Here is a 12,823-nt window from a genome sequence, read left to right on the forward strand (position 1 = left end):
CTAGAGCTACTTTGACACACACAAAGGCCCACACTTGGGGCAACAACAAATTGGAGTTTTAAATTGCAAAAGTTAAGGTTTGAACCCATGACCTCCTACTCTGATACCATGTTAAGATTAATTACTGTGCATTCAATCCAATAAGTTTACTTGTTGGGTTGGGGTATTTCATATCATTTATACATATTCTAACAGAATGTAATGTAATGGATTCTTCTTGAGTTTTTCTTGTACTTGTTTTTACGAGGAGGACACCTCCTTGGTGTTTCACCTTGATAGAATTACGCTTCAAAATTTATAAATTAAAAATTTATGTTCATATTTTATGATATTGTTAAGTTTGTTCTCACTGCATTCAATGATGAGGTCACGAAAAGTGAGATCAAAGCTCAGAGAAACCTAAAGTTAATAAATGCTTTTTTAGGTATTCTTAAAATAAATGCTTTATTATGTATTCTTTTTTTAGGTCCTATCTTCTCCTCCTTATCCACCTTAAATTCCAAGTTTTCAAGTCGTATGCCTCATTTGTGAACCACAATTGTAAATTATTTTATATTGTCGTCACAACTTTCCAAATATTACGTTTCAGTCATACCAACTTCACTTTCATGTTTGTCTCTCTCACATCTGTAAAAAAATTCTAACTCAAATGTACACCTTCTACTATACTCTTTGTTCGCAGAAAATATCTAAAAGTTTCTAATTTTGTAAGTATTTTTGTTTTGTATGGACAACACATCAAATAACTTACTCAACCAGCTTGTGCTTCATTTCAGATCTGCAGGCCGGACCAATGTTGCTGTTACATTTTCTTGTGATTTCCTTTCTGATTCATACTCACAGTCCAGGATTTACAATGCATCAGTATCAATATCGGTGGTGTCTGATCTGCCTCTTGCTCTTGGAGTTCCAATTACATGGGTTCTTCCTCCCCGCTATACTACATCTGCTCTCTTGCCTTCTTGTACGGAAACACAGATTCAAAAGAATATGCAAGGTTGCAAAGGAGCTATTACATATTCTTTATTGAGAGCTTGTGGCGAACATGATAAAGTTTCACACAATGATGCTATCTCCATTGATGGGGATAAAATCAAAACAATGGAGAGTAACAACCTCGCATGCATTCAGGCGAAAGATCGCATCACTGAGCGAATTGAGATTGTTTCTTGTGTCAGGGTTGCTGAGGTATCATATCATACTGAGATTTATTTTGGTTCTCAGAAATTATAAATTTGGCAAGCATGATCATATTCAAGATATGTGCCTTGAATATGCATGTGTTGTAATGTAAGCCTAGTAGGCCAATTATTAGTGTTCGCTACTTCGTGCTTCTATCTTCCTCAACATTGTTCGTGGCCTCATGGCTAAAGACTTTCACAAAAGTTTGTTTTAATGCCTGGTTAAAAATTGGGCTGTATCCTTTGTGTGATGTATTGATTTTACTTTTATAAAGATGCAGTTGGTATGAGCTAGTTAATCTTCAGTTTTTGTCTCAAGCCAAAGCTTGCCAGCATTGGCGAAATGCTTGTTGTCCTCTGATCAATATGTATCTTGCTACTTCAGATCTTACATTGCTGATTTTTTTTTTCTTAAAAAATATTCTTCTCAGATTGCTCAAATAAGAACTACAAGCAAGGACTTTCCATTCCATGTAATCAATCTTGCTGTTGGTGCTGAACTTGAACTTCCAATAAGCTATCGCGATCCTCTAGGTCAGTAATAGCATCAACGCAGTGGTACTTTCCTCATCCTGGGTTTGAGTAATCGTCATTTTTGTAATCATACATTTTGACCAGGAAATCCTTTCTACGAAGCACATAATATCGTTCTCTATCATGTGGAAACTAATTATCCTGACATTGTGTCTGTGGACAACACAAGCAATGGAAGTGGGAAGGTTCATCTTAAGGTCTGTTGATCACTTTAATCAACCTTTTCTGCTGCTGATAAATTGTGGCTTTGATTGTTATCCCCATCCCGCATTATTGTGTTTAGCTTTTGTAATGGAAGCTTCATTCTTGCATTGCTGACATACAACAATTGAGTCTTGTTACATTTTCAGTTTTGGCCAGCCATTGTGTGTGATTTGAATTTTTCTGCTTCTCCTTTTTCTGTTTGAAGGTGCTGAGACATGGTAGAGCTCTTGTTCAAGTGTCAATGAGCAGTAACCCACAGAAGTCAGACTATATATTGGTACCGACTGCCTTTTTCTGAACTTCAAAACTTTGAATCAAAAATTATTTGGCTGCTATGCTCCAAGTTCTGTATCATCTGTAACGTTGTCATTCTTGTGAGCTTCTTGCGCTCTTTTGCTATTCGATGTTATGTTTTTCTAAAATACTGAAACTTTATTACTTGAACTCATTTATCCCTCAACGTCGTCTTTGCTTTTTTATACAAAAAGGAAATTTCTTTTGACATAAACACCTAATAATGACATATTTGTAACTCATTTACTGTGGTGACCTATGGCCTCTTGGATGTTGTTTTTGGCAAATCATCACTTGCATATTTCATAAAGCTCTTTACCTAGTCAAGAAGCTGAAAATTGATTGGAAAAGTTGAATTGATCCACCATGACAGAGTAGTTGCAGTGCTTGTCAACAACAAATTTTACCCTCCAGTTACAATAAACTGTTTCTTCTGTCTTCCAAATTATGGTACACAAAGCAAGGATTTCATTCAAGTTTCACCTTACTGTTTTCCTTTATATTAATACTTCAATTTATGAATTTTCTGTCAAGCTTATAGTAGCCGAATTGGTCATTTCTTCAGATTTCAGCTGGTGCCCATGTACATCCTCAAAATCCTGTGCTTCGCGTGGGTAGAAATCTTAACTTCAGCATAGCAGGTGGGTCGTGGCAATCATTTTTTTCATCTTGCTACAATTGATATAAAAATAAATGCAGTTGCTTCATGAAAGATATCTTAGAAAGACAAACCTTGGCATAGTGGTAGAGTTGCAATCTACGTTTAACAAGTCCAAACTATGGCATTATCCTATCTGCAGTGCGGCTAAGGCAGCATACATTTTCACAACCTTGTGTCCCTTTTTCTTTTGTTTAAATTCGTAAAAGCCATGTTACAAAATAATTGTAAAATTTGGTTGTTGCTACTTGCCATGTTGATCCATGAACTTTTTTGTATTTTTAACCAGGGACTACCTTGTATATTGTGGGAGCCTTTTACCTTGTTCTTTTTCTTCTTGTATTTTTTCCCTTTAATCTCTTTTATTTATGAAGAGGTCATTCCTTAATGGTAGTCTGTTGTAGGAAATACTTATTTATTTCTTTGTTTGGAGAGTTTGAATCTGATGCTGAAGCATTCTTGTCTGCTCTTACTCCTGTTATAGTCTTCTATCAGCCAAATACTGTTAAAGGTTTTAATGGAGCTGTATTCAAATTCCAATGTCTCATATATGCATCCTATGTCTCTGGTCGTTCAATGGTGAACAATCTTTAGGGGCCAAAGCATATGAATTATTGTTTCCTGTGTACCTTTTTCATACGAAAATTGTTTCCTGGGTACTTGATATATGAACGGTCAGGGTCGTGATCTCTTGAGCATCCAGAGGTCAAAGGCGCTACTTTATAATACAAAAAGGGTCATTTACATTTCTAGAAAACTGTCCATAATGGATGCTGCTTCTCAAATTTTTTGTTGATTTAGCTTCACTGCAACTTTTACAGAGGTAATATTTTCATTTCCTGTGAGATAACTTAAGTAGTCATCATAATTCCAATTGACATATTGTCTACCTCAAAGGTGCATTGTAAAAGGAGATATGCTTTTTTTCATTGGGATAATTATTTGTTCGCTATGGTGACAAGACGGTTCATGATACTGACGTATACCCTTAGTCTTACTTCATAATGCAATAATCATGTTTGTTATATCGAAGACAAAATTAATCTCTTTTGAAATTAGTTTTCTGCTACCCACATTTTAGCTATGATGGTAAAGTGCAAAACTAAATTGTCACTTTCTTTCCATTTTCACGAGGTTATGATAGTTAATTTGTCATATATATATAGGTGGTGACAGTCAAGTTTCTGGCAGCTGGCTTAGTGCAAATGAGAGTGTAATATCCATAGACATGCCATCTGGAAAAGCTGAGGCCATTGGGGTAGGCTCAACCAAAGGTACCATACGAAAATATCTTTTGAAATGTGGAGTCATGATCCTTCCCGAATATGGGCGTGACAGATCTATTCTCACCCTGCTTTTTTAACAAGAAAAATGAAACAGGGAATTACTGAATCCATTTATGCTATTTAAACCTTTGTTTTCTGTGAACAGTGTTTTTTAAATGTCCAACTATGAAGCTTCAAACCAAAATTGAAGTGCTGCCAAGAGATGTTATTTCTGTGGATGCTCCAAATGAGTTGCTGACAAATGTTCCTTTACCCACAAAAGGATACAGGTTCCCTTTGAAGTTCAGGTTTGTAATGAGTCGATTCTATACTAAAGATACAGTATTGCTATGACCCTAGAAAGTAGAAACAACTAGGTCGAACTTTCAGAGGACTGTTGCCTGAATCTCTGGTTACTTCGTATAGCCATTGTGGTTTCCTTTGATCACTTGGATGGAGAAGCTTATTGTCTGCCGTTAAGAAGCATTCACCACTTCCTTTTGACGAGAATATTGTACTTCATCCCTTCTTTCAGAATTTGCTGTAAATTAGATCATGTTGAAAGTAACTATATCTTTATGCTTGATTAACTTATGTGTCCGAAATAATATGTTGCTTATTAAGTCAAAAGTAAAGAAATCTGGGTTCTAGAATTATCTACTGAATACAAATGTCAAAAACAGTGATATCAAGAGCCACATAATACTTATCTTACTGACCTATATACATAATCACCATAAATCCCTCATATATTAGTGTATGTGCAAATAATATTCTTCTACATCATTATGGTTCTACTAGAAAAGTACGATGTTTACTGCCATTTCAAAGGTTACTTAAGATTTCGGAATAAACTTTGAGCAATGGTGATGAAAGGTTCTGAAGTTGAACATGGTAATTAACTTTTGAACGTGGTAAATAGAGCCATTAAGTATATGAATACCAAATTGTGGAATGTGGAGTTCAAAATGCTGTTGACAATGTAGCATATGTGATGCATGTGTTTTTCTTCTCACCCTTCTCTTTCTTTCTTTGATTGTGTTTATATATCTCACTTCCATTGGGTTATTGAATTTACATAAATGCCTGTTTAGTGCCTTGATTTTGGCTGATGTGCTTTTGATCTAGTATATCTGGATATCCATTAAGCACAATATATGGTCATCTCTTTGCAAAGTTTTGCATGTTGTTTCTTTTGGGCAGCAATTTTAGATATTATTCAGGAAGGACCTTCCACTTTGATGGACTTGGTGTACACAGCACAATCATAATTTTTTTTGTTTATCCTAAGTATAACAAAGTAAAGTATCTATGAAGTTTTGTAATCACTTTCATTCAACAGCAGGACATATGACGAGTTTGAAGCTCTTGAAAAAGGTAGGGGAGTCCCATATGACTGTGAGGTGGATCCTCCTTTTGTGGGGTATGTGTTTTCTCCTTTCATCACTTTTGACTGTAAATTTACCACTGACCATTGTATCCATTGATGTTAAATCTCTCTCCACTGATTGAAGGCACGCAAAGCCATGGATGGATCTTGAGACTAGTTACTTCTATTGCCTGTTTTTCCCATATTCGCCAGAGGACTTGGCACGTTCTGCACCTAAGTCTAGGAACAAGAAGCCATATGTATCAGTTTCCATCAATGCATCACTGAAAGAAGCGAAAAATGTTTCTGGATCTGCATCTGTGCTTTTTATTGGAGGATTTTCAGTCTTAGGAATGCACAAGGTAACCAAATCCATATCTTAGGGGATAAAGTAGTTTGTGCTAATGAGATAAACAATAATAGTGGCCTGCATTGTGTTTCTTTGAAAAGAATGGGAATTAAATTCCCATTTGGCCATCTTTAGGTGCATATGCCCGCGGGTGACTTTTTGCCAAATAGACTGCAGTTTGAATTACTACTAAATTCTCGATAGCACAGGATCTTTCCAGTTATTTAATTCCAAGTTCAAGCTCGGGATGGTTTTTCGAATATGCCTTTGGTCTATAGAGTCACTCTCTAAATCTTTTTCCCAAACGGAGAAATTTTGTTAATAAGGTCTGGCACCAAGCAGTCCACTCACTAAATCTAAAGATCCACTTAACATACTCTTTCGGAACTGAGTCGATATTGAGGTTAATTGATGTTATTTGCTTTTTTTGTTGTTGTTGCAGAACTCAATGCAATTGGATCTGACTCCTGACTCTAACGAGACTATTATAACTATCTTAGGAAATACAGGTAATGCAAGTTTTTTGTCCTACAGTTGACTAGTTGACAGCTTTTCGTAATTACTTAGTGCTTTGTCTGCTTAGATGCAAGTATAAACCTTCTTTGTGTCTTAAAGTTAGAAGCTGGCCCCGTTGGTTGCACTGTTGCAGTACTGTTGTAGCATGCAATTGTTGATAATGCTGACAACTTCAACTATGATGAGAACATCAGAAGTTGAGCTGATCTAATATTGTTAGGCTGTTCTCTGTAAATGCTATGGGTATCATTGCAGCATGATGGGATGGATTATTATTAGTATCCGACAAATTCGCATTTGCGTGCTCTTTTTGCTGCTTGATAAAAGCCCTTCTAAGTTCTATTTTTTCATGAACTTCTATTATTCATTCTGATTATTCCTTTAGTACCAACAGTTTTCTTGTTGTGGAACTATGCAGTATGCTATTTGGGGACCCTCAGCAATGAAGCCCTCCCTACTGAACCAGCAATGAATCCTAACCCCTTGTTGATTTCTATCAATAGAAATAGAACACCGGAGTAGAACCTCTTCAGGGAATTTAAGGTTGCCATGAGGCTGATCTTGAGTGCGCCAGACTGTTAGGGCCATGATTTCAGCCCTTTTAGCCATTATGACAAACTTTTCAAATCAAACGATAAGAAAACGAAAGATGAATCTACTTCAACTCATATGCCCTTAGGCACGGCCATACATAACGGCATACAAGGGCGGAGCTAGGAATTGATGTTTGGGGGACTACTAAAAGTTGACGGGGGTCTGGGGGTAGCTCAACCGGAAATTTTTTTTAAGGCTATTTACAATATTACACCTATTTAATTGACAGCATAAGTTATTGAGTTTATCTGATTAGGCATTTAGGCTTATCGAGAGTTGAAAGTCTTGAGACAAACTTACGAAGCAACTCGAACACGGTTACACACTTGCACAGTTGCACCGGCGAAGGAGAGTAGGAGATAAAGTGGTTCGTCAATCAAGCAAGCAGAGGCTGAGCTCGTACAAGAAGATAGTGAAGACTTAGACGACGATTTAGCCAATTAGGGCCTTAGGCGGTACAGTTAGCCCTTAGCTGCTTAGATATTTAGGTATGAGCCTGTATATGAAGTGTATTTTTTATTTTGGTGGTTAAATGTATATTTAGGTATGAACCTGTATATAACTATGTATGAACGTATTTTTATTTATTTATGTATAATTGTATAAGTAACTATATTTTTTTACAAAATATTTGGGGGATTATAGCCTAGTGTAGTCCCCTCTTGGATCCACCGTTGACGGCATAACCTAGAAATTGTGCTTCGGAGCTCTTTCAGATAGGTTCTTGAAAGAAGAAGGCTGGAATGCTGACAGTAGTCTATTCATGTCGCTAGCATTTTTCACTTTACCAATCTACCTTTTGGCACACGTTAAGTATGCCAATTCTGCATTCACAGTATATTTTGGTTGCTAACTTGTTATCTTTTCCTTGTAGATGTTGAAATCTTTTGGCATGACCAGGATTCAATTGCCATTACCCCAATCTACAAAGAAGATTTTGGCGTTGGTGGGCATGCACAGTACAAGGTGATTTGAATGCTTAGTTCTAGATTACCACATATGTTGTAAGTGAAATTTAATTAGTATTTATCAATGCCATTGAAATTAGGTAAACGAATTGGTTCAGTTATAAAGAATATGAAACCATTTCCTATTCCTCATAGATCTTTTTTTCCAATGATGAGAATTGAGCAATACTATGAAGAAAGTAATAGATATAGGAGAATCATCTCAAATCTTATGAATTTCATCCTGGAAATATGCGAAAAAACTGTATCAGATTCCACTAGTGGTGGAACAAAAGTAAAGGTTTGCATTTCCGGATCCCAAATTACTATGTATTTCAGAGAAATGAACTTCTTTGTTTTATGTTCCAGGTCAAAGTGATACGCCCTAGGAGATTCAAGGATAAAATCATTATCATGCTCCCAGCCAATGGTGAGCCAACCACCTATTACTGTTATCACTCTCTCACTCTGTTCTTAACAGTAATTAAGAGTCTAAGACTGAGCAGACAGATGTGTTCGCACAAACTGTCACAAAAACAATTGTGTTAGTACAAACCGTCATTCATAATGTATCTTCTTTGCAGGTCAGAGAGCCGAAATAGATGTCAACTGTGAGCTTGGTGAACAAGCAGCATCAGAAACTTCGATCAGTGTGTCTCCATGGGCAAGTGTAGCTGCTCTTTTCTTCCTTCTGGTATTGACCGTTGGTATCTTCATATGCTTCTTAGACAAGCGGCCTAACAGATCTCAGCCATCAATGCGGTCTACCTCTCAAAGTATCTCAGCACCTGTTACACCTGAGCGTCCTAGTAGTGTTGTCTTGAATGAACAGTCTCCTCGAACACCTCCTCCTTTTGTAGATTATGTGAGGAGGACAATAGACGAAACTCCATACTACAAACGTGAAGCTAGGAGGAGGTTTAATCCGCAGAATACTTTTTAAATTCCATATTTCTCAGTTAGTAATTGGATCATAGGACTGCTCTTAGGATATTTATGATATTGACATGTTTTAAAAAATTTTGTTGCATGTCTACTCAGATATTCTCATCTAGGTCTGTGTTCTTTCTTCTTGGCTTTTTTTTTGGGTTAGATTAGATATGGCTTTAGTTAATGTAGAATTACGGAGGTTATGGTCTTGCATTTGTTGAAATCTATGATAGCCGTTTCCATAATTTCTTTTTCATTTTTACCTATACAATTTTCGTGGAATTCGCTTTGGTGTTATTGCTAGTCTCTCATTCATGAGAATGAGGAGAACCAACGTTGCTTTTAGCAGCCGTGGTCCACAGATGAACTAAAAATTCATTTTTTTTTTGTTTTTAAATTAGTATGTAGAGATTTATGAATAAAAATCATAAATTTATTCTTTCCAGTTATAAGTTTTGGTTATGCGGCACTACTTATTCAACTGCTAATGCTTAATTGTCATTCTTTTTTATATTTCACTGTTTTTTCTAATATTTTATCAACTTTTGGTGCTTCACCCTCATCCCCTGCATAAACACATTGGGAAAAAACTATGAATTCAACATGTACGTTTTTTTTTTTTTGGATAAGCCTGACCATGCATCTGCTTGGTTTATGATAGGTTTTGGCTGGAAAAAAGAGTTGAGCTTTAATACTACAAGAAATTACTTTTCATTTCTTCATTCTCAAATATTGGTGAACCCGAAAAAACGTCTTTGATTAGAGACTGTCGGGCTAATACCATATTTGACCATTGAAAGATAGTCGTGTTTTAATTTGCAAATTGTAGTTTAAAATATTTCAATTTAATCACCCAAAGATAAAAATGTTTCAAATTGATCACTTGGAAATACAATCAGCAAAGTGAAGAAAGATAGGTCTATGATTTGATTCTTACATCAGGTATTTCGTTTGAAAAAATATATATTTTTCACCTAGTTCGGTCAACTTGTCACATGGGAAGGTCGATTGCCCCAAACTAGGAAAATATGTTTGAGTGACTACTTTGAAACATTAATCTTTACTAATTATAGTGTGTAAATTAAAACACTGATTATCTGTCAGTGATCAAATGTGGTATTAACCTAAACTTTTTCCATTCCATTTCGTCATTATACTTCATTTGAAGGAATCTCAATTGGTGAAACTAAATTACTCATCAAGAAATCCAACTTGGAAATTAATGAACATGATGGTGCCGTTGATCCATTCTAGATTCGGATACCTTATCGTTCGTTCCTACAAAATGTGATCAGTTGTGAGGGATAGTGTAATATTGGGGAGGTCTACTCGATTGATAAGAGAGGAACAATGAAGAAAAGGTTGCGGCCCTTGGATTAAGGAGGTTAATTTAATAAATTTGATAATATCAAAATACTCTTCCAATAAAACATCGACACGTGCTCGTGGTCAAAGACCTAACACTGAGATGTCACCTCGGTTATCATGAATACCGATATGGTCTTGGCGGTAAATCATTCCATCATTAATGGGATGCACACTTCCAGCTTCCACGATCATAAAGGGGGAGTTACAATCACAAAAGAGCGGTTACAATTGCATAAAAACGATTACATCATAAACATATAAAAAAGGGACCTCCACTTAGGTAAAGCTCTCTCACTTTTTCACTTTCTAATATTAGTTAAAGAAAAAGCTCTCATTACCGAACAATCTTTTTAGCTTTTCCACATTGCCGAATTGACTTGAGCGTCGGGATTTTCTTGTGGTATAAGCCGACGGATTGCCTGAACTGTCTGTGGGTTCTCATGGCCACGACAATTCCAAAATAAGATTTTCATGGCGATCCGTGAGGATAAACATCCTCAGCCATTGCCGATGAATTTACCACCAAGAACCTAGTGGACTCGCAGCCATTTGACTTGTTTGCCAGTCTCATCCACTTTAGATATATCATTTGAGGGAGATTGAGAAATACGAGAACTGAAGCGTTTCCCTCCCGTAGTAGGACCTTGACTCGTAAGTCCAGTTTGCTTATGGATTCCTCGAACCTTGTTTTGTCAATTTCCTTCTGATAGGCAGGATCCCAGACTATGTATGACAAGGATTTTACTGGTACCCGTAGAGTTGTGCTTTGGATTTTCATTGTATTGGGGTCTGGGCCATGTCTGGCAAAGTGGTCATATGACTTGCTTGGGCTTGCATGGGTTCAGATGATGTTCTCCAGCCCACCAATGTCTCCTGTGGGCCTATTAATGTTGATAGTGTGTGGTTGCATTTATGTTGGTAGAGCATAAAACTGTTTCAAATGTGTGATAAATTACGTGCATGTGTATTATTTTAAACAAATAATTAAAGAATTTTTATTTAAAGAATAATTAAATTATTCTTAAATAATTAAATTTTGAGTTAATAATTTTTAATGCATTATTTAAGAATTTTTAATAAAAATATTGATTTATCTCTGCATCTCAGTATTCTTTCTTAACCATAATAAAGATTAAAGATTTTAAAAATAAATACACCCAAGCCACTAGTTGGAGTGGTAAGGATAATATGTAAAACCATGGAGACAAGGTTCAAATCTCCCCTCCCCCATTTAAAAAAAGGTGAAATTAGGTAAAAGGACATTTTGGGACTTATATATTCCAAAAAGGATAAAGCGGGAAAATCATTACAAAAAAGTTCATTCGTGTTAAGTTGACAAAAATATCCCTAAGATCCATTTTACTGTCACACGTGTGCTATGATTCTTCTTTCTCCTTTTTTTCTCTCTTCTTCTCTATTCTTCTTCCTTCACACCGACCATCGAAAATTGCCCTTCCGACCATCTTTTTCGACGAACGAACTATCGAAATGAAGCTCTTGGTCAGCCCAATCAAAGTCCAGTCATCACCGGCCATCGATTATCACTTGATTTGCCGGAAAAGCTTCTTGAAATCACGGCCACCATTGGAAAAGAGTTGATCCGACCAATATGGCCAACTCCGGTGACCATCAACGCCAACAATCAAAGTCCAGTCATCACCGGCCATCGATTATCACTTGATTTGCCGGAAAAGCTTCTTGAAATCACGGCCACCATTGGAAAAGAGTAGATCCGACCAATATGGCCAACTCCGGTGACCATCAACGCCAACAATCAACTCCACGGACCTAGGCGCATCACCTTTGAGATTTTATTGCTTTTTCGAACTATTTTTTTTCATTTGAAATCGGATCTGAATCTGCAAATATTATATATGTTTCGTATATGATATTATATCTATTTTGTATATGTCATTTTTTATCTATAAATATTCTTCTAAAATTGAATCTGAATCTGCAGATATTATATTTGTTTTAGATATGTTCTAATATGTTATTGATTTTGGTCCTTTTGAAACTTCAAACAGATAACATTTCATTATGGACAGATAACATTTTAACAAGACAGATAACATTTAGGAAGACAGATAACATTATGACAGATATCAAATTAATCGAAACTGATAACATATCACCTGCAGTCTACATATCTCACATCAGAACCAAAAAATCACGAAAATCATTACAGAAAATGTCGAAAATAATGATGTGATGACAAATCGAATGAGAACAACAAGATCTACAAGCTCCGTGATGAGTATGAGTAGATCTAGTTCGAATACAAAAAAAATGGGGATGAAAAATCACTAAAAATGTCATAAAATTGTCGAATAAGCCATGGGGGGTGAGGACGATGCTTCCGACGATAGAGACGAAGATTCCAATGGAGGTTAGAGATGAATCATGGCTTGTGCCATGTTTGAGGATGAAGATGGGGTGTTTTAGAAAATAAAATCATATATTTTAACTTTTTATCCTTTATGGAATAGTATTTTAAATTTTATGAAATAAAACTTTTAAGAGTGTCCTTGTTGGAATAACACTTTTAAGAGATGGACTTATCACAAATTTTCCTTTAAAAAAATGGTGATGTGACAAGCAATGTGTTTAACAT

The 12,823-nt window shown here is 36.0% G+C and overlaps 1 protein-coding gene across 2 annotated transcripts in view; it reads left to right on the forward strand.

The window, feature by feature from the left end:
• Positions 1 to 9,158, forward strand: part of LOC120008881 (nuclear pore complex protein GP210) — a 31,836-nt gene extending 22,678 nt beyond the window's left edge. The window contains exons 24-36 of one of the 2 annotated variants that reach the window (XM_038859254.1): positions 777 to 1,188; positions 1,613 to 1,715; positions 1,800 to 1,912; positions 2,125 to 2,196; positions 2,779 to 2,854; positions 4,038 to 4,145; positions 4,303 to 4,444; positions 5,482 to 5,559; positions 5,651 to 5,867; positions 6,297 to 6,363; positions 7,839 to 7,930; positions 8,281 to 8,341; positions 8,496 to 9,158. In XM_038859254.1, the coding sequence (XP_038715182.1) occupies positions 777 to 1,188; positions 1,613 to 1,715; positions 1,800 to 1,912; positions 2,125 to 2,196; positions 2,779 to 2,854; positions 4,038 to 4,145; positions 4,303 to 4,444; positions 5,482 to 5,559; positions 5,651 to 5,867; positions 6,297 to 6,363; positions 7,839 to 7,930; positions 8,281 to 8,341; positions 8,496 to 8,854 (1,900 nt within the window). In that variant the 3' untranslated portion in view covers positions 8,855 to 9,158. Of the gene's footprint in view, positions 1 to 776; positions 1,189 to 1,612; positions 1,716 to 1,799; positions 1,913 to 2,124; positions 2,197 to 2,778; positions 2,855 to 4,037; positions 4,146 to 4,302; positions 4,445 to 5,478; positions 5,560 to 5,650; positions 5,868 to 6,296; positions 6,364 to 7,838; positions 7,931 to 8,280; positions 8,342 to 8,495 lie in introns of both variants that reach the window. The other variant, XM_038859253.1, reaches the window with a different exon arrangement.
• The last annotated feature ends 3,665 nt before the right edge of the window (positions 9,159 to 12,823 follow it).

The sequence above is a fragment of the Tripterygium wilfordii genome, chromosome 11, assembly GCF_013401445.1.
Source record: "Tripterygium wilfordii isolate XIE 37 chromosome 11, ASM1340144v1, whole genome shotgun sequence".
Classification (NCBI taxonomy): Eukaryota; Viridiplantae; Streptophyta; class Magnoliopsida; order Celastrales; family Celastraceae; genus Tripterygium; species Tripterygium wilfordii.